This window comes from Rhinatrema bivittatum, chromosome 8 (assembly GCF_901001135.1).
Source record: "Rhinatrema bivittatum chromosome 8, aRhiBiv1.1, whole genome shotgun sequence".
Lineage (NCBI taxonomy): Eukaryota > Metazoa > Chordata > Amphibia > Gymnophiona > Rhinatrematidae > Rhinatrema > Rhinatrema bivittatum.
The window spans coordinates 17,178,447-17,199,683 of record NC_042622.1 but is presented as its reverse complement, the minus strand read 5'-3'; the positions used below and the strand labels follow the sequence as shown (position 1 = coordinate 17,199,683).

The window sequence follows — 21,237 nt, the reverse complement described above, 5'->3', positions numbered from 1 at the left end:
TTTCTGTATCCCGTGCGCGAATACCTAATAGGGCCATCAACATGCATTTGCATGTTGCGGGCGCTATTAGTTTCGGGGGGGGGGGGGGGGGTTTGACCACGCATTTTCAACGCGCTATTACCCCTTACTGAATAAGGGGTAAAGCTAGCGCGTCCAAAACGTGTACCGTACCGGCCCATGAGTAAGGTGAGAGCCGAATAACCCGCGCTGAAATATGCATAAAATCCCCTGGTAGTTCCAGTGCGGCTTATTACATCTGCCCCTTGGTGGGGGGGGGGGGGAGATGAGGGGGAACTTTCTTTGGCTGGGTGTCAAGATCCCAGCTGCAGGGAGCGTTTGTCCGTTTTCTTGCGTTAAATTGTTGAACGAAATGCACTCAGCTAATCCCTGTTTCTCTCTTTGCTCTTGTGCTATTCTCCGAGTCCCTGCTCAGAGCAGGCTTTATCAGAGGCAGTGGGGAGAAGGAATGGGTGGGTTTGGGGGATGGTGGGTGGCGTTAAGCATGGTTGAGGAATCCAGTCTGACTGGTCTGAAGAAGCTGCCTAGGGTGCTGGATCCACAGTGACTCCCTCTTGGCACACAAACGCGCAGGCAGTGGGCGGCCAGCGCTGCTTCAGGAGCGCAGACCCGATATCTCTCCCAGGGCATCCGAGGCCCGACCACCTTCAGTCTCCCGGAGATGGGATGTCCCACGGGCTTCTTGCTCTTACTGTTCCTTGTGGTGAGTACCGAATCCTCCGGAGAAAAACTTGTAAACGTAGCAAGGGGAAATCGTAAATAAAAAGAACGACGGTGGGGATGATTTCATACTTCTGTTGAAGGATTTCTGGTATCGATAATACTGAGGAGCTTAAAAATGGGCACCTCGCCTCATTGGTGCATTGGGCGCATTTGCACTTTCCAGTAGTGGTGGGGATATTCAAAACTGGCGACGTGTGGGTTGCGATCCATGGACACCCCCCCCCCACTACCAATTCATAGCCCATTTAGGTTTTTGCAACTCCACACATCGTGATTTGTGTTTCACAGTTCATAAATCACTATTCGTGCTCGGCAGCTCACGGTTCATCAACCTCTGTGATTTAATTCATTTCCGTGGCCAACCTTTCATGGACTTACTGTCTCGAGTCTAACTGGGCTCACCTTGGATTTCAGCCAATCAAAGTTTTGAGATGTGGAACATGACCCCTGAACCAGGTGGTCCTATCTTACCCCGTGGATTGTAAATTGGCTTTCTGTTCATCAGATTAGATTGTTTGAGCAGGTTCTGATAAACAGAGACTGACATAACCCTCTCCGTAGACCCAGAGGCTAATATATACAGTATATACATATATTGACAAGTTTTTTAGGAGAAAAACTGCTCTGTGACCAGTAACATTTTCTGGCACAGAGTTCAAACTGAGCTGATTTTAAAAAATCCAAATAATGCAGCTTCAGAGGCTTCTAATTGCAGTGGTGTTGTGGTGTTGACCTGATGTGTACGCTGGATTTAACCAAGACAATTCAGTAGCAAACTCTGGCAGCAAGGTGTAAAATACGGTCTTGGGTTGCCAATTCTACCGCTGTCATCAGTGTTACTAAATCGTAATATAAATTGGGAGTATCTTCGATTGATCCTTCGCAGCAATTCTACAGAAAAGTGTGAAAGCACACAGAAAAAGGCCTTCTGTTCTCTTGCAGCCTGCAATTCACTTTATTGCCATTATTGGTTAACATGCATTTTCTGATCACTAGTTTTCGACCCCTAAAGTAAAAATAGTAGCTTACAATGCCTCTGTCGGCAGGTTTATTGTATGATATTCAGTGAATGTAATGATGCAATTTTATGAGCATGAGGCCTGTGAAATTTAGGGTTGATTGCCTTTCACTGGAGGAATTCCGAGCCAAGGAAGGGAGTATTAGCTCTTGAAAGCTAGTCAAGCTATATATTTAGTCCAATCAGAAGACATCACCTTATATATATTTTGTATTTGTTAATCTTTATTGCTATGCTTTCCAGTAAAGTAATGCGGCAACCATATGAGTTTTCACTGAGGGCGCAGTCTCCATTATAAGGGGGAGAGGAATGAGGGTAGGGTGGCCAATGATCCCTGGAGGCACATTCTCACCTCATGGGATTTTTTTTTCCCACTTTGTGCTGGCAGGAGAGTTAATCAAATCCAGTGCTGTGCAGCAAAGCTTTTGGAGCGCCTGGGGCTCATCGCACGTAACACATCATTCGCAACAGCTTTTAAGCATGGCTGGTGCAAGGCAGACCAATGTAACCCTGCCAACCTCAAACCCACCCTGAGTTAAACGTGCCCTCTGACGGTGGTGGATAGAGTTATAGTCATCCTCTTTCAGTGCTCTCTCCCCCCAGTGCTCCATGACTGCTGTCGTCCCTTCTTCACATTTTTGAAAATGGCGCCTTGCCTAGCCCGGCCACACCCCGCCCACTGGCACCCCCCTAGGCAACCGTCTAGTCCCGCCTAATGGTCGTGCCGAGCTAGCCAGTCGTCAAACAGATTTTAATGCTTTCCTGTTTAATATTAGTTTATATGTAAAAAAAGGTTGTTGTATAATCTATATGGTACAGAGAAACTGTGGTAATGAAATGTGGCACCATGAGAAACCCAATCAATCCACAAGCAAATGGACGAATCAAAAAACAAGTATGGATCACCCAAAAACTATTTTTTTTTTTTTTTTTTTTTTTTTTAAATAAGGAGCGCTCATATATTTCTCAAATCTTCAAAAGTCAAAATGTATTGAGCGGTGTATACTTGTGACTCCTTCACCATCTTGTTTTTAATCTATTTTTTTATGTTTTTAATTTGCAATTAACAGTTCATTTATCACGGTTTGCAAGGAAAATCATTTGAATATCTCATGTGACCAACTTGTCCATCATGTCTTTCAATTCACAATTTTAGATTCAAAGCTTTAACATAAATTTCCAGGGAATGACATTCAACCTTCTCCTGTGACAAACTTTTTCAGCATTTCCCTTCGACATTGATTCATACATCCCAGCTTCCAGAAAGACATGAGCTAAAAAAAAGCTATCTTCTTACACAAGTGTACCCCACAGATGCTTATCCCCTACTGATGTAATTAGGTTATTTCAAAATAGCTCAATTCTCGAATTTTAAGTGATATCACATTGGTCTCTTATATCTCAGTCTCTATCAGGCCGATACAGTAAAGTGCACTCTGGCGGAGCGCACCGTTAGCCCGGGTTTGGATGCGCGTTTTTGATACGCTAGCTTTACCCCTTATACAGTAAGGGGTAATAGCGCGTGTTGATGGCCCTATTAGCATTCCCGCACAATACAGAAAGCAAAATGTACAGCGAAGCCACACATTTTACTTTCAAAGGCAGGCGCTAATTTCGACCAGCACCGGGTAAGAGTACAGAAAAGCAGAAAAAACTGCTTTTCTGTACACCCTCCAACTTAATATCATAGCGATATTAAGTCGGAGGCCCCAAAAATAAAAAATAAAAAAAAATATGTAAATGTGCCCGCGGACCGCGGGCCAGAAGATGGACGCTCAATTATGCTGGTGTTGATTTCCGAACCTGTGGCTGTCAGCGGGCTCGAGAACCGATGCTGGTAAAATTGAGTGTCGGCAAACCTGCTGACAGCCGCCGCTTCTGTCAAAAAGGAGGTGCTAGCGACACGCTAGTGTCCCTAGCGCCTCCTTTTACCGCGGGCCCTCATTTGAATATTTATTTTTTACTAAATCGCGCGCCCAGAAGAGTGGCCTGTGTGCGCATCGGCCTGTATATAATGCAAATCCTATGGACACTTACCATGGGATCCTGACCCAGCTAAGTTTCAGCACTCAAATAGTGCCCATCTCTGGGAAACAAAATCTTTGGCAAATGAACTTATCACCACGATCCTCATTAAGAATGAAATTTCAGTGTGTATAATCAAATCACACTTTTTAACCAGCTGAAAGAAACTAAGCCATTGGTGTGCAGGTTTGGAAGAGGTGATGCTTTGCTTCTGATTTTAGGTTTTAATCCTGCTAAAACATCCCGACATGAAAAAAAATGAAATAGGTGTTTATTATTTAAACACCGAAGAAACACCACTTCCCTTAGTATTCTCTCATCTCTCCTTTGTCCACCCTGGATCTTCTGCTTTATTTGTGTGCCTTTTCCACGCTAACAACTCTTCAGCTGCACAAATTATGCATTTGATTTAACCAGCAAAAATACCAACAATAGTACCCGTGCTACAAAAATACCGATTTTTGGTAGCTGAAAAATTAAAACCTGAATTTACAATTTATAAACACCTAAAATCTGAAGCCTATATATATAACCTATTGCACAGCTTCAGATCTCTTTGCTGATGGGGACAGCATGCGGTGCTTACTCCAGCAGCAGGAAGAACCTACAAAAGGATCAGCTCACCATCCTGGCAGAAGATACTTCAAATTATCCAAAAGGGCTCATACAAATGTATGCTCGCCTGGCAATGCATGAGATAGGTCGAGTGCTCACCGGATAACAATGAAACGTGTCAGAGAGTGTAACGTACAGCCGAGAACCTCTCATGAACTGCACGTTTATGACAACTCATTCGTATCTGAGGCTGCAACACACGAAACGCATAGAAACACTGGCCCAGCTTTCCTCCGAGTCTTCCAGATACCAGTGATTGATCCTTGCATTCAGACATCCTTCTACCATGTGTTCTCAGCTGCCAGGGAAGTGTTCAGGTTATTCCTGGAAAACCCTACCAACGGTGTCTCATTTCAATCTATTGGGGGCCTTATCGGTTGAGTTCTCAGCTGCTTTCCTGTCAGCTGGACATTCTGCGTTAGTTCTGTTTATACCCGTTACATGCACGGATGCGCGGTCTTATTTTTCATAGAAAAAACTGAAACAAAGATGCAGTGGGGGGGGGGGGGGGTTAAAACCAGAGCTGACTCAGCTTATCTAGATGACCTGGGGCCGGTTGATAACAAATGCGCCCCTTAAATTTATGAACTGAACTTATCCTTGATCATTTTCAAGGAGCCTTCCTATGTACTCCTCAAAATTGTTATTTCTTGTAGTATTGTTAAGAAATGTCCTCCAAGTCACTGTTTTTCCAAACTGAGGGGCCAACTCCCTGACGAAGGCTTTTCTCCCATTCTATCTCTATGGGAAGAGACCTTGAGGACTCAGGCCCATAACGTTCTGAGTTCATTTACTTCTTCTGGATATCTGCTTATACATTATACATTATATTGTATAGTTGCACAATTCCAACTGGCTTGAAGAGTCACCGCGTTTCACCCTCCACAACCGCCCCACTAGAACAACCCACAGAGCTACCCTCCACCCCCCCTCCCTCAGGAATGCTCACCTCACCTCCACCAGGGCGCGAGCTCTCTCAGTCGTGGGACCCACCCATTGGAATGCCCTTCCCACTGATCTCCACACTGAGCCCTGCCGGTACAAATTTAGGAAAAAGCTAAAGACTTGGCTCTTTAAGCAGGCATTCCCAGCATAGTCTTCCAGCTTCTCCCCTGATTACTCTTCCACGTTATTATTATTAAGCTAATTTATTTTATGTTATTTCGTTGTTATCTTCCATGTGATTATTAATATGCTAATGTTGTTTATTATTATACCTTACATTATATAATATTATTTCTATTGTTAGTTGCATCCATTACACTTTTCTGTTATGCCTTTTACCCTGTTATACCCCCGCTTCTTCCACTCCCCTCCCCCCTCTGTTCGCTGTATTTCTCTTAGTTCCATGTAAACGGATATGATGTACCCACGAATGTCGGTATAAAAAAGTTGTTAAATAAAATAAATAAATTAATTTGCTGGGGTTTTTTTTTTTTTTTAGTCTGTTTGATCTCACCATTATTTTTCCAGGAACACGAAGGCCAACAACATAGGCTAATGAAACAAACTGGCAAAACCAAGGACCTAATAATCAGGACTCAGCATATAGCGAATACAGACAGTGTCAGCATCTAAGATTTTATTTATTTTTAATTTTTAGACCACCTTTCCAAAGTTTAGATCAAGGTGATTAACAGCAAAAAACAATCCCAAGAATACATTGATTTTATACAAAAATGCATTCATAATAGAACATGGTCAGGCAGGCTGGATTCAGGGATTTCCCCTTCAGGAGCAGGTCAGGACTTCAGGACAGAGCAGGACAAGATCTTCTGCCTAACCAGCTGCCTCCGCCTTGGGTTGAGCCTGCAGGTTCAGGGGGCCCACAGGACTTTCCTGCCATGTGCAGCATAGTGGAGTGGCGGGATGGGAACTGGAAACAAGGCTGGAATGGAAGGCAGGGCTGGAACTGGAGACAGGCAGGAGCTGGAGACACTGGCTGGAACAGGAGACAAGGTCTGGAATTGGACACAGGGACTGGACCTGGAGGCAAGGCAGTAGTGGGAGAGGAGGGCTGGAACTGAAGGCAAGGGCTGGAATTGGACAGGGACTGGACAGGACCACAGGAACAGGGTAAGGAAATTACCAACATAGAAGCCAGGAACTAAAGCACAGCAAGATACAAATAAGAAAAGACAAGGAAGAAACAGATAAGGAGGCCCGAGGAGGCTACAAGGCAAGGCAAAGTGAGACTAGAAGGCCTGAAGACCACTAAAGCAGACAAGAAGTCTGATATATATTACTACTGATATATTGTTATGAACGCCTTATGTCCGCTGATTTTGTACTGTGCACTTTTATGTATATAGTTATAGTTACAGTTCATTTTCATTGCATCTACTCATTGATTTTTGTTATACGTAAGGGCTCCTCCCAAAAGTTAATTGTATTTTTCCTAGTTCACTAATTATCTGTTATATGTAAGGGCCCTGCCCAAAAGTTTCTGTTTTTTGTGAACCGATGCGATGTGCGAAAGGATATCGGTATAAAAGAGATGTTAAATAAATAAAATAAATAAATAAATAAGAAGTGAGGCCAAGGAACCTGCAGGACAAAGCTGGAAGGCTGAGGAGGCTACAGGGCAAGGCTAGAAGGCCAAGGCAGGCCACAAAGTAAGGAGAACCAAGAAGCCAGAGGGGCCATGCAAAAGCGAAGAAAATCAATGAAAGGAGCCAAGGTGACTCAATAAAGAGGCACAGAGTAGTGGGAGAGGGATGGCTAAATAGAACTGGCCTTGCAGCATCATGGGATCATCAGGGATGTGGCTAGAGCAGGCAAGAGTGTGGCTCCATGAAGGCCTCTGCAGGCAAGAAGGCTGCCTAGCAGCCCAGACCATTAGAGGACCCTCCCTTTTAAGATCTCCTTCTCCTGGGTCCCATTTGCCAAGTAGACAGTAAGTTGGGTCTTCTTCAAGGCAAAGGCAGGAGCATTGGCTGTAACATCAGCAGGTTTTGGGGCAGTCATTGATTGCATAGTCCATGGCTTGGAGACTGCAAATGCAGCTATGATGGGGATCTTGGGCAGTGCAGCATGAGCAGCAAAACTGGAGTTGCTGGAACAGGGTCCGCCTGGCATGAATTTGCTGAAACAGGGTCTCCTTGGTGTGAGGTATCTGTCAGAATCCATCAGGGGCAGAGTTCTTGTATCAGGGTCCGCCCGGAGTGGAATTGTAGGATAAGAATTCCTTAGGAACAGAATTACGGAATCAGAGTCCACCTAGAGTGGAAATGCCAGTTTGGGGTCCTTCTGAGATGGAGTTGCTGGACCGGGGTCTCTCTCAAGCAGACTGGATGAAGCAGAGTCTCTTTGGAATGGGCTGGTTGGAGCAGAGTCCCTCTGGAGCCCACCTGGAGCAGAGTTGTGGAACCAGAGTGCTTCTGGAGGATACTGGTTGGACTGGAGTCCCTCTTGAGCAGAGTCAGTGGACCGGTGTCCCTCTGGAGTGGAGTTATTGGACTGGATTCTGTCTGGAGTGGACTGGCAGGACCGGATTCCACCTGGAGTGGACTTGCTGCAGGGACTGACTCTGCTTGCTGTAGGGATTGGTCCATCTGGCTGGGGAGACAAGGCAGGAAGAGCTGTGGTCAAAGGTGTTGCAGGTTTCTCTAGTGGCAGGAAGCAGGTGACTAGGGTCACTAGGGATGGAGTGAAGTCTGTGGACACCGCAGCCTGAAGCAAGGTTCCCAATGTGGCAGCGCAGGAAGCAGCCCAGAGCATAGCACTGAGTGCAGAGATGGGCACAGCCTGGGATAAAGACCTGGCTGTTATGGACATCGTCTGCAGAAAGGTCCTTGATGCTGTTCCTGGAGAACCAGTGGACTCTGCCTGGTCTAAGGTCACAATAGATGCAGGCGAAGCTTGAAGCAGGCTCCTAGAAAGACTTGCAGGGATCACTTGGACCAGAATAAAATTCAGATCCTGGTCTAATCAAGAGGGATCCTGAAAGATCAGCTGTGGGAAAGGCATACCCCACCTTCCTTGAAGTTAGTGCAGACCTTGTTAAGGCTTTGCTAAAAACAGCTGGTTGAGCCTCAGTCCCAATGACTGACCTAAGAATAGCTCTCTGATTAGAAACCCCTGCAACCTGACATAGAGGCATAGGAGCAACAGCAGCACTGGAATCCGAAGCAGGATTTATTTTTGCAGGTAATGGTTTCCGATTACTTTGGTTGATTTTGACAATGTTTGAATTAACTGTGGATTTAAGGGGAAGCCGGTATACAAACTGCCTTAGCTGTCATGACCTCCGATCTGTTTTTGTTTAACATAGACTGTTCCTTTGGTTGTGATTTACTGGTCTTTTCCATTGCAAAGGTTTGCTGTGCTGAGAAAGCCTCTGAGCGGAGCAGAGATTTCTGAAAGGCAGTCTCAAACTGGTGTTTGATTTACAGGACCAGGACTCATGTTGTCAGGAACTGGAAACTGTGGCTGAGAAACTGGTTTGGAGCAATGCAGACAAAGCAGGTCTCTGCAAAGTGACTATTTTCTACATGACACTTGATACATGCTAAGAAGGAAATTGCAGGGTTAGGGAGACTACAGAAGTGACATACTGGTCCCAAAGGTGGGCCCATTTCAATAGAACAGAACAGCTGCTTAACTGGAACCCCACATAGCTGAACTGGATTCTACAGCCAGAATCCTTCTAGCAGGTACAGCTTTTAAAGCCCTTTGGTTGGGCGTGGCTGTAGCTGGAATAGTTTCTGGCTGGGCTTGGGGTTTCTATGCAGCAGGTATCAGATTGTCAGGAACTGGAGTTTGTAGCTTGGGACCCATTTTCATGGCATCACAGCCAAGAGAGTTATTGGTGAATAAAGGGTTTGCAAACTGGCACTCCTTACTCACCCACAAGCCAGAGTTACATTTGAAACATTTTGGGAATGGTGGCAGGTTGCAAATTTGGTAACCAGGGCATACCCAATAAAGGGTAGTAGGGATTACATCAGGAGCAGAGGCTGGAGAACTAGTGGCTACATTATAGAACAGATACATGTTTTCTGGCCTCATTAGGCTTAAAGGGAGTCCTGGACCCACTCCTGTGAGGTCGGTATGGCCTCTTCATTCTGTCACGGTCAGGTAGGCTGGATTCAGGGTGTTGCGCCCGGTCACAGACGGATGCTCACCTTTTTTCTGCCTGACTCTGTCCATTTCGGGAAGATGGCTGCCTCCACTTCTCCACACCAAACCCTCCGGCGTCCCTGGTCCGGCATGGGTGATTGCGTTCACCATCTTTCTCCAGGACTCACCTAGGGCACATGCACGTGCGCAGCCCCGTCCTTTACGTGCGTCATGACGGGAACCTCGGGAGCATCCCCACCGCATGACGTCACTAGCTCTGGTATTTAAACTCCATTCACAAATCCTCCTACGAGTTAGCAAGGAATCCTCCATGCTGATCTCTCCACGTTACTAGACGCTCCCGCTCTCTGTACGCTCACTCCAGGACGACTTAGGTACCCGCTCCAAGGGGGCCTTGCCTCGCTCCTCTTTACCCTCTGAGGTTATCTGCTACCAACAAGGATGCCTAAGGTACCCGCTCCTCGGGGGCATTGCCTTGCTCCTATCTACCCTTCGGGGTTGCCTACCTATTACCAGGTTGCCTACGGTACCCGCTCCTCGGGGGCCTTGTTCATCCGAGACCTCCGCTCCTCGGGGGTTCTCTCCTACAACAACTACCAGCATCAGAGTGAGTACTGCCGCTCCAGTTCTGCCTTTGCATTGTCTCATCTCTCTCTCCATAGATCCTCGGCCTACCCCGCACCACTACCGGATCTATTGCATTCTACATCTGAGCTTGGGTTCTCGGCCTACCCTGCTTCGCGGACCACTGCTGGACCCATCTCCCTCTTGGGACCTGGTGAGACTGTGGCACTGCCTTTTCCACCCTGCAACCTACATTGCCATCTGGTTTCTCCTCTCCTAGCTGGACTCATCACCCGTTCCTCGGGTTACCATCTATGTTGCAGTACAATAAAGCTATTTCTCTGTGTCCATCTCTGCCATGAGTTAGCCTATCGCTGCAAGTCCCCACAGGGCTCCACCCTGAGGGAGGTGCCATGTCTTACAGCGACCAAGGGCCTACGCTTCAATGTCCAAAACACAACACAAGGATTCTGCCTGCAGGAGGGGTATAGGACTTCAGGACAAAGTAGGACAACTGTTCTGCTTAACCAGCCCTCTCCCCCTAGACTGAGCCTGCAGGTTCTGGGGGCTGGCAGGACTTTCCTGGCATAGTGCATCTTCGTGGAATGGCAGGACAGGAATTGGAGACAAAGCTGGAATTGAAGGCAGGGTAGGAGTTGGAGACAAGGGACTGGATCTGGAGGCAAGGAAGTAGTGGGAAACAAGGGCTGTGATTGAAGGTAAGGTCTGAACTGGATACAGGGACTGGCCAAGACGAGACTGGGACTAGATGGGACCACAGGCACAGGGCAAGGAACGTGCCAACACAGGAACCTGGAATTAAAGCACAGCAAGGTATAAATAAGACAAGACAAGAAAGAAATATAAGGAGGCCTAAGCAGGCCATAAGACAAGGCAGAGTGAGACTAGGAGGGCCAAAGGCCACTAGGCCAGGAAAGAAGGCCGAGGAGGTCATAAACGAGGCAGAGGAGGCCACAGGAAAAAGCTGGAGTCCGAAGAAGCCACAAAGCAAGACTGGAAGGCTGAGGAGGCCACAGGGCAAGGAGACCCAAGAAGGCAACAGGAGCCACACAGAAGCAAGGAGAAGGCGTTTGACAAAGTCCCTCATGAGAGGCTTCTAAGAAAACTAAAAAGTCATGGGATAGGAGGCGATGTCCTTTTGTGGATTGCAAGTTGGTTAAAAGACAGGAAACAGAGAGTAGGATTAAATGGTCAATTTTCTCAGTGGAAAAGGGTAAACAGTGGAGTGCCTCAGGGATCTGTACTTGGACAGGTGCTTTTCAATATATTTATAAATGGTCTGGAAAGGAATACGATGAGTGAGGTTATCAAATTTGCAGATGATACAAAATTATTCAGAGTAGTTAAATCACAAGAGGATTGTGATACATTACAGGAGGACCTTGCAAGACTGGAAGATTGGGCATCCAAATGGCAGATGAAATTTAATGTGGACAAGTGCAAGGTGTTGCATATAGGGAAAAATAACCGTTGCTGTAGTTACACGATGTTAGGTTCCATATTAGGAGCTACCACCCAGGAAAAAGATCTAGGCATCATAGTGGATAATACTTTGAAATCATCGGCTCAGTGTGCTGCAGCAGTCAAAAAAGCAAACAGAATGTTAGGAATTATTAGGAAGGGAATGGTGAATAAAATGGAAAATGTCATAATGCCTCTGTATCGCTCCATGGTGAGACCGCACCTGGAATACTGTGTACAATTCTGGTCGCCACATCTCAAAAAAGATATAGTTGCGATAGAGAAGGTACAGAGAAGGGCAACCAAAATGATAAAGGGGATGGAACAGCTTCCCTATGAGGAAAGGCTGAAGAGGTTAGGGCTGTTCAGCTTGGAGAAGAGACGGCTGAGGGGGGAAATGATAGAAGTCTTTAAGATCATGAGAGGTCTTGAATGAGTAGATGTGACTCAGTTATTTTCACTTTCGAATAATAGAAGGACTAGGGGGCATTCCATGAAGTTAGCAAGTAGCACATTTAAGACTAATCGGAGAAAATTCTTTTTCACTCAACGCACAATAAAGCTCTGGAATTTGTTGCCAGAGGATGTGGTTAGTTCAGTTAGTGTAGCTGGGTTCAAAAAAGGTTTGGATAAGTTCTTGGAGGAGAAGTCCATTAATGGCTATTAATCAATTTTACTTAGGGAATAGCCACTGCTATTAATTGCATCAGTAGCATGGGATCTTCTTAGTGTTTGGGTAATTGCCAGGTTCTTGTGGCCTGGTTTTGGCCTCTGTTGTAAACAGGATGCTGGGCTTGAGGGACCCTTGGTCTGACCCAGCATGGCAATTTCTTATGTTCTTAAGGTGACTCAGTGAAGAGGCACCGGGGTGTGGGAGAAGCAGGGCAAAACAGGGGTGGCCTTGCTGAGTCATGAGTCAATGAGGTGGCTAGAGCGGGCGAAATCAAGGCTCCATGAGGACCTCTGCTGGTGAGGAGGCTTCCTAGCAGCCCAGATCATTATATAATATAAATTTATTTGCTAGTAAAAAATTAAAAATAAAGCAAAATTCATAAGAACCTATTTAAGATCATGTGTAGGAACTCCGTTTTACCCCAGTTACACCATGTGGAGAAAAAAAGAAAACAAGAAGAAAAATATTTAAATATAAATTTGAAAGACAGGCATACCAGCGATGAATGAGTAAATTCACGGTTGTTTTTCTAGCCTCAGCTTTACTTCCGTTGATCCTAATTGTGATTGTTTGCCTGAAGGACACTTTGTCCAAGAAGAGCTTGTCATCAAAAATCTGTGCATTTCCCTATTGAAAATAAAATATAATTCTATGCTCCTGCCATTCCTGAATGTCACTGGCCTTGAGTATCCAATGAAAAGGTGAGAAAATAAAATATAATTCTATGCTCCCGCCGTTCCTGAATGTCACTGGCCTTCAGCTTCCAATGAAAAGGAGAGAAAATAAAATATAATTCTATGCTCCCGCCGTTCCTGAATGTCACTGGCCTTCAGCTTCCAATGAAAAGGCGAGAAAATAAAATATAATTCTATGCTCCCGCCGTTCCTGAATATCACTGGCCTTCAGCTTCCAATGAAAAGGCGAGAAAATAAAATATAATTCTATGCTCCCGCCGTTCCTGAATGTCACTGGCCTTCAGCTTCCAATGAAAAGGCGAGAAAATAAAATATAATTCTATGCTCCCGCCGTTCCTGAATGTCACTGGCCTTCAGCTTCCAATGAAAAGGCGAGAAAATAAAATATAATTCTATGCTCCCGCCGTTCCTGAATATCACTGGCCTTCAGCTTCCAATGAAAAGGCGAGAAAATAAAATATAATTCTATGCTCCCGCCGTTCCTGAATGTCACTGGCCTTCAGCTTCCAATGGTAAGGCGAGAAAATAAAATATAATTCTATGCTCCCGCCGTTCCTGAATGTCACTGGCCTTCAGCTTCCAATGAAAAGGCGAGAAAATAAAATATAATTCTATGCTCCCGCTGTTCCTGAATGTCACTGGCCTTCAGCTTCCAATGATAAGGCGAGAAAATAAAATATAATTCTATGCTCCCGCCGTTCCTGAATGTCACTGGCCTTCAGCTTCCAATGATAAGGCGAGAAAATAAAATATAATTCTATGCTCCCGCCGTTCCTGAATGTCACTGGCCTTGAGTATCCAATGAAAAGGTGAGAAAATAAAATATAATTCTATGCTCCCGCCGTTCCTGAATGTCACTGGCCTTCAGCTTCCAATGAAAAGGCGAGAAAATAAAATATAATTCTATGCTCCCGCTGTTCCTGAATGTCACTGGCCTTCAGCTTCCAATGATAAGGCGAGAAAATAAAATATAATTCTATGCTCCCGCTGTTCCTGAATGTCACTGGCCTTCAGCTTCCAATGAAAAGGCGAGAAAATAAAATATAATTCTATGCTCCCGCCGTTCCTGAATGTCACTGGCCTTCAGCTTCCAATGATAAGGCGAGAAAGCGGAGAAAATCCTGCACCTGCTGATATATTTTCGATTCTCTCATTCCAAAATTCAAGTCAGGTCCTTGCGCCATGGTTTCCAGCAACTGCCAGTGATGCCTCGGTGATGGCATGTCTTCATTTTAGGAGGAAGTGTGAGGAATAACTGGTGTTTAGTATTAAAGTTCACTGCCAAGCACAAATCTATAATCTAGAACGCTTTAAAAAAAAAAAAAAGTTATTGCCTACACAAGGGTTGCTCGTCTATAGTCTGCTCTCATGGAAGTACGCTGACAAAATTCATTATGGGTTCAAACGAATTGTGCAGTATATTAAATTCATTTGTTATTATCATTACTTGCTTTGAAATGCTTAAGAGGAGACTGGATTAGTGGACTTCCTAGAAAACGTGCGGCCTGAATAGGTGTCCCGAAGATAGTCCCAGGGTCCCAAAAGCTCCCCCTGTGCAAATACTCTTATTTTTAGGTCCCGGTCTCCCTGTGTGAGCTGCCACGCCAGACCTCTCATCAGGGAAAAAGGGGCGTCGAGCCATCAGTTTTTTTCCCTGTGCCACAGCATTTGCTGGAATGAAGATTTCATGGGTTTTAAAAAAACAAAAGTTCCCAGGCCAAAGCTTTTTCAAGCCTTGTTCCTCAGTTTATAACTCTCCCTGGTTAATTTGAACAGAAGATCTCTGAAAATCACCATTTGAATGAAGTGATGTGCATGTGTCTGGTTTTTCATAGAGAGTAAAAGTTCTAATTCTCCCCCACCCCCAGCTGCTCAGAAGCCAGCGATGTACTGAGACGGGAGCTGGCCAGAGCCATGCTCTGAGCTGAGCTGACCTCGGGCTGCACTGAAGTTACACTTTGCAGTTTCCCTGCAAGAAACAGCGAACACCTGAGATCACGGCACTGAGCAGCAGCAGCATACAATTAGCAAACGACCATGTTTTTCTATAGAAAAAAAAATAGCATATGCTGGGGTGAAGATATCCCTGTTAAAGATAATTTGTTTTTGTTTTAATTGTAATTGTTGGGGTTTGTTTTTTTTGTAAATGATGCATCTGTTGTAACAGAGATGGCGAACTCTAGTTCTAGAAGGCTGTAAATATGCCTGATTTTCACTTGTCAGGATCACCAAATGAAGAAAATAAATGGCATAATAAATCAGAGCCATTATTTGAAATGAATACGATATTTGCTCATTGAAGGGATTGTAAAAGCCACTTGAGCAGCAGCATTTACCACGTCTGCTGTTGCTGATGAGGTTACCAGAAAGCTGCAGGCCGTCAGGGAAAGGCTGAGCCGTTCCTGGTTTTCTCCCCATTCAGGGCTGGGTTTGGGGTATGGCGAGTTGAGCAGTTGCCTGGGGCTGCATTATATGAGGAGTGCCTTGCGTGCGGCTTCTATGGACTTTTTTTTTCTAGATTTTCATATGGGTATCTCGTTTTTTGAAAGAAATTAATTAATCTTTACTACATTGATTGATCTCAGTTTGTTTTCGTGATCCAAGGGTCACCTGGAAACAGCAGCAGCATTCTTATAGCATTCTGTGGTTTCTGGTTTTAAAAAAAAAAAGCATTTATTTAAATATCCAGTGTGCCGTTAATTTGTGTACATATTTTTTTCCAGTTCTTTACTTTTCCTTTTGTGTAACTCAGACCTGCTGACCCAGACCCACTCTTGCTGGAGAAACCTTAGAATCGAGTGACCATCCGGTCTACAATGGTGATTCATTGTTTTCTTGGATGAGGGTCAGCATAATGTCCCCACCAAACCCCACTACTTCCTTTCTCGCTAGCAGCTCTCAGACACTTGCAGACTTTTAATCTGTAGAACTTGTAACAGCAATGCAGTTCATCTTGTACACGGCACATCTTACATTTGCAAGGATTAAAATATGCATTTCTTCTCCAGCTACGTTGCACCTTCCATCCCAACAGGAGGTGCTTCCTCCTCTCTCATTCTTCTTCCAGCTCAGGCAGAACCAGTGGTGGGATCAGGCCCAGAGCTACTGAGTGTGCAAACTGTGCAATTGTATGCAGCGGCACACCCAGGAGGGTGGCGCTCACCGGGAACGGCCAAAGGCCCATGCAGCCACCAGTGGACCCTCTCCCAGCGGTGCCAGAAGAAGAGGGAGATCATTTTGTGGCTCCTCTTTGTGGGCCGGCCGGCCCCGCGATAAACCCTTGCGGTGGTAGCACTTCCTGTATGCTCGTCCCGCGATGAGCTAACGGCAGGGGCGGCTCAAGACAACCTGCTGCCTGAGCTGAGGAACGAGATGGCACCCCCCCCCCCCCCCCCCCCGACACCCAAAAAGCATACACTCGCAAAAAGATTTATTTATTCTTGGATTTATTAAACTGCTTTTCATTTTCCTCAAGAACGCCGGGCCAATAAATGACATGAAATATCCTTACTGGCTGGGAATGTCCTGAGATTGGGGTTGAAAAGCCTGCGCTAGAGAACACCAATACACGTTGTATTGCAAAGTGCAAACTGGAAAACAGAGCAAGTTGCATGATTACAGATCCCAAGTATTTGAACAGAAAACTTCACTGTCAAAAGCAAGTGAAACCATGATCATCATCTGACAGTGAATTTTGCTATTGAGAAATACAAATGCTATTTCACCCTGCCTTCCCCCTCACCCAGCACCAGTTCATCACTCTGCCCCTGCCACAGTTCCCATCCCATCAACCAAAGTGCACAGCTACATCTACTGCCCCCTGCCCCTGGTCAAAATATCCACAATGTTTTGCCTTCAAGCAGGGCAACAGTGCTCCAAGGACTCTCACTCACTGGGCTGGCTCATTCCCCACCCCAATTGATCCCTGTTCCTCAGGAGGGGTGGGGGGCCAAAATGTAAGGAAGTCAGACGGGTGGAGGAAGAAAGGCCACCAACTCCTCTAGACTGACATGGATTAGCAGTGCTGGGCACCCGTTCTCTCTCTCCCTGACCTCTGCACTCTCTCCATTCCCTTCCCCAATACTCCACTGCTGGCCCTTGAAATACAGAAACATGCATTCTCTGAATATAGAAATGCATCTATAGAATAGAAACGATTATTCATTTTCTGTCAATCATGTATCCCGTGATCACACATCGCCAGCAGAACTGAGCCAAAAAAAATCTCCAAACACAAATTTCAAATTTTGTCTACATAACCAAGAAGCAGAACATACCCTAGGACCAGCGATTCTCAACCGGTGTGTCTCAACACACCAGTGTGTGGCCAAGCACCGGAAGGTGTGTTGCAGCTCCTGGTGTCCCACTGGCCCGGTTGTGCTTCCCAGTTCCCTGCCCCCGCGGGCCAATGAGAAGCTTCCTCCATTCTTCCTGCCCCCACGCAGGCCAATCGGAAGCCTCTTCCCTTCTACCTGCCAGTGGGAGTAGGGAGGAAGCCTCTGATTGGCCAGTGAGGCAGGAAGCAGGGGTATAGCATAGGCTGGGGGGGAGGCTGGGAGAAGTGGCAGCCACGGGAGCTTATCCCCATGGCGACAAATCGGAAACCCCGACCCTGACCAAGCAAGGCCGCCATGGGAGCTCTTCCCCGTGGCAGAGAAGGAGCCTGACCTCAACGAATCAAGGCCGCCACGAGAGCTTATCCCCGTGGCAGCAAAAAAAGAAGGCCCGCTGGAGTAAAGCCACGGCGGAACTGGAGCCCATCCCTGCAGCGAAGGAAGAAGAGGTTTGGGGGTGAGGCCCAGTGCATGCACGTGAGAAAGGGAGCTTGGGTGAGTGCTGGTGTGAACTGGGTGCAAGAGCATTTTTGTGTGATTTTGAGCTTATTTATAAGAGAAAACATGTGTGTGATTGAGAGACTGGTCAGGAAGATGGTGTGTGTGTGAGTGAGTGTCTGGTTGTGGGCCCTAAGGAAGAGGACTGTGAGGACAGAGCTTCAGCAGCCCTTGCTGCTTCTGGTGAGTGCTATTGGCCTGGAAGGGAAAGGAGTAGGAGAGTTGCTGGAGAGGGTAAGTAAAGGTGGCTTTTTAAGTTTATTTTTCTTGATTGACTGTCATTTTAACTACTGGGTATTATGTGATGTCTGCTGTTTTGAAATATTTTATTCGTATTTGGACAATTTTTAATAATTTTTAATTGTTGGATGTTATTCTGATCATCAGCTGTTTTGAAACATTTATTAATATAGTTATATAATTATTTCTGTGTGGGGCTCTATAGCAACTTGGCTTATTCTGTTTTCCTACTAGGAGGTATACTGGTGTTTAGGGCCTGGTTTAATGGTTGTATTTCTTAGATAGGGTTGTTACTGGTTGAGTGTGTTCCATAATGCAGGTGTAACTTTGTGCAGCTTAGTTTGTGTGCATTATTACAGATCCTGGGACTATGTTAGGTGCTATATTTCTCTTTCCATTTCTCTAGGTTCGCACTGCATGCAGAGTGGCTTTTTTGGTTTTCCATTCCAGTTTCTGTCTCCATATTTATATTTTGTGGTCTTTCTGTACTTGGTGGAGGTCAGTTCTGTGTGTGTGACCGAGGTGAGGTATTTTACTAGCATGTAGGCATTTGTATCAGTCTTATTTGTTGTGTTTTCTCAATAGGAACTGCATTGGTGGTATATTACTATCTTTTCATAAGGAGGGGTATTGTGCCTGGTAGTAAAAGGAGTTTGTTTTGCTCTTACTGAGATGTCGACAGAACCAGAATATCTTTTTTTGTATGGTGAGTTGTACGGGTTATGCCCTAGTTCTGCTCTGACCCATTGTTGGGGGGTCGAATGGGTTCCTGTGGATGCAGAATATATGTTTACATTTAGCCCCGTGGCAGTCACATGTCCAGTGTGTCACGCATGTGAGAACCATCTGTTAGGTGTGACCCAGCCAAAAAAAGGTTGAGAACCACTGCTCTAGACTCTTATGCCTTGGCCTGACATTAACTATCTGGCAACTTGGCTTTAAGACATTGCAAGAGAAACTCCTAAGGGCCTTACATGCAATAAAAGTACACCCTCTTACACACACAGACACCCGCACACCCTCTTACACACACAGACACCCGCACACGGGAACAATTATTTGCATATTTTTTAAAATTCAACAGTGTGCGAGTAAGTATGGAGCCTTCCCCCAATCCCACTCCCAGGAATGCTTCCTCTCACTGCAGGAGAAAGTACACACACAGAGACCTCAGGCACATACTCTGATCCACATATAGGGTGGGCAATCGTTAAAAGCCCATTGACTGGTGGAAATGCCTTTTAAAATTACTCTTATAGCAGCTTTCGAACATCTGTACCTCAAACTTTTATAAACCCAGTTTAAAAATTGCACACGTGGAAACTAACACATTTTAAGGGGCCTCGGTTCTCTGATTTTCCGTAGCGCCCTATTTGATCTCCCATGCTCGAGGCAGGCGTAACTTTGCGCACGCCGGGCCGGCTGCCGCGTGCCGTATTCCGGTCCACGGGCTGGTCCGGAGGCCGCGGTCACGCCCCTGGAACGCCCCCGGGCCGAAACCACGCCTGCTGCCCCGCCCCCGGATGACACGCTGGCCGCGTCATGCCCCCGACACGCCCCCCCAGGAAAGCCCCGAGACTTACACCCATCCCGGGGCTTTGCGCGTGCCGGAAGCCTATGCAAGATAGGCTTGGCGCGCGCAGGGGAGGTTTGGGATAGGTTTTCGGGGGTTACGCGTGTAACCCTCTGAAAATCTACCCCTTAGTTTTTGGGTACTTGCCAGGTTCTTAAGGCTTGGATTGGCCACTGTAGGAGACAGGATGCTGGGCTTGATGGACCTTAGCCTGACCCAGTATGGCATTTTCTTATGCAACAGACTTCCGTACCGTTCTTCAAGCTTTGATTTTAACTGGACTAGATTATTGCAATTCACTCTACTTAGGTCTTCCTGATGTTGCACTTCGCCCACTTCAATTAGCCCAAAATACTGCTGCCCGTCTCATTTTTAACTCAGATCGCAGAGATCATATTACCCCAATACTTCAAACTTTACATTGGCTCCCAGTTAAACAGTGTATTCAATTCAAAGTTTTGTCAATGATGCATAACTTAATTTACAATCCTTCCAACATATGGCTCTGTTCCTCACTAAGATTACACCAATCACCACGGCAATTGCATTCGCAGGACAAATGTCTTTTAGAAGTTCCCACTGTGAAGATGGCTGGACTTGACTTAACGAGAAAATGTGCCTTCTCAGTGGCAGGCCCCCAATTAAGGAACTCACTCCCAGACTGTCTCCGACCACTATCACATTTAAAAGAGTTCAAAAAGGCGCTAAAAACGCATTTATATTCTTCCGTTTTTAGCAAATTTCATGCAAACATATGATCCCCACGCATACTATCTCACCTTTTCTACCTTTTTCAGTTTTATTTACTATTTTAACTATAACCTAAATTTGTATTCCTTAGTTTTTAACTGATTGTGCTCTTTTTATACTACCCTCGCATAAATTGTTTGTGTATTTTCTAATTTTCTTATTATTGTATTTTCTTATCTTATTGTAAACCGCTTAGATCTTAAACATTTTTTTTATAAGCGGTATATAAATGATATTAAATAAATAAATATGACTATATTGCTGTCATTCAGTTTACTCAAGGCTGTCCAAGGGCCAAACCCAAACACGCGTTACAATAGGCCGAATGCTATGGGGTTCCAAGTGTCACTTTTTTAGCAGGGTTTTTGGGTGGCACCACAGCAGTGCATGTTTTTCTGTACCACAAACTGGTGCCAGATACAGGGCCCAGCCAGCACCGATTTTATGTACCGGTAGGTGGGGCAGGAGCACCCGGGGATCCTTCCTGCACAATATAGAAATCTCGGACCTGTAGACGGGGTAAAACAGGTTCATGGGAGTGGGTCAGTTTTGACAGTTCAGATTGTCGGAGGGAGTAGGGCTTTTTTGTGGCAGTGACAGGGGGACTGGGACAGAGTGTGAGTCTGACACATTTCTATAATGTGTTCTTTTTGGGGAAGACAGCAAAATGTTTGTGTTAAGAAAACACAAAACAGAGCTGAGGGGGAGGGGGAGGGGGGCAGCAGAGCACTTTCTCACACAGGACGGCGAAAATGTTAGCACCAGCCCTGGGTGGGATTCTGGTGCCGTTAAGTCTTCATTCATAACTACCTGGAGATCCTTCCCCCTGCCTTCCTCCCAGTGCTCTGAGGCTGGAGGCCAGGCAGTAGGGCTACATCCGGCTCCCTGCATCCTGAGCCCTAAGTCTGGCCACCAGGTGTGACCCTAACTGAGGACCACGATGTCCT

General features: G+C 45.8%; 1 protein-coding gene across 1 annotated transcript in view; it reads left to right on the top strand.

The window, feature by feature from the left end:
- The first annotated feature begins 601 nt into the window (after nucleotides 1-601).
- LOC115097866 (cadherin-like protein 26) overlaps nucleotides 602-21,237 on the top strand; it is a 121,483-nt gene continuing 100,847 nt past the window's right edge. Inside the window, 1 exon segment of the mRNA XM_029613997.1 lies at nucleotides 602-721. Within this exon segment, the coding sequence (XP_029469857.1) occupies nucleotides 680-721 (42 nt within the window). The 5' untranslated portion in view covers nucleotides 602-679.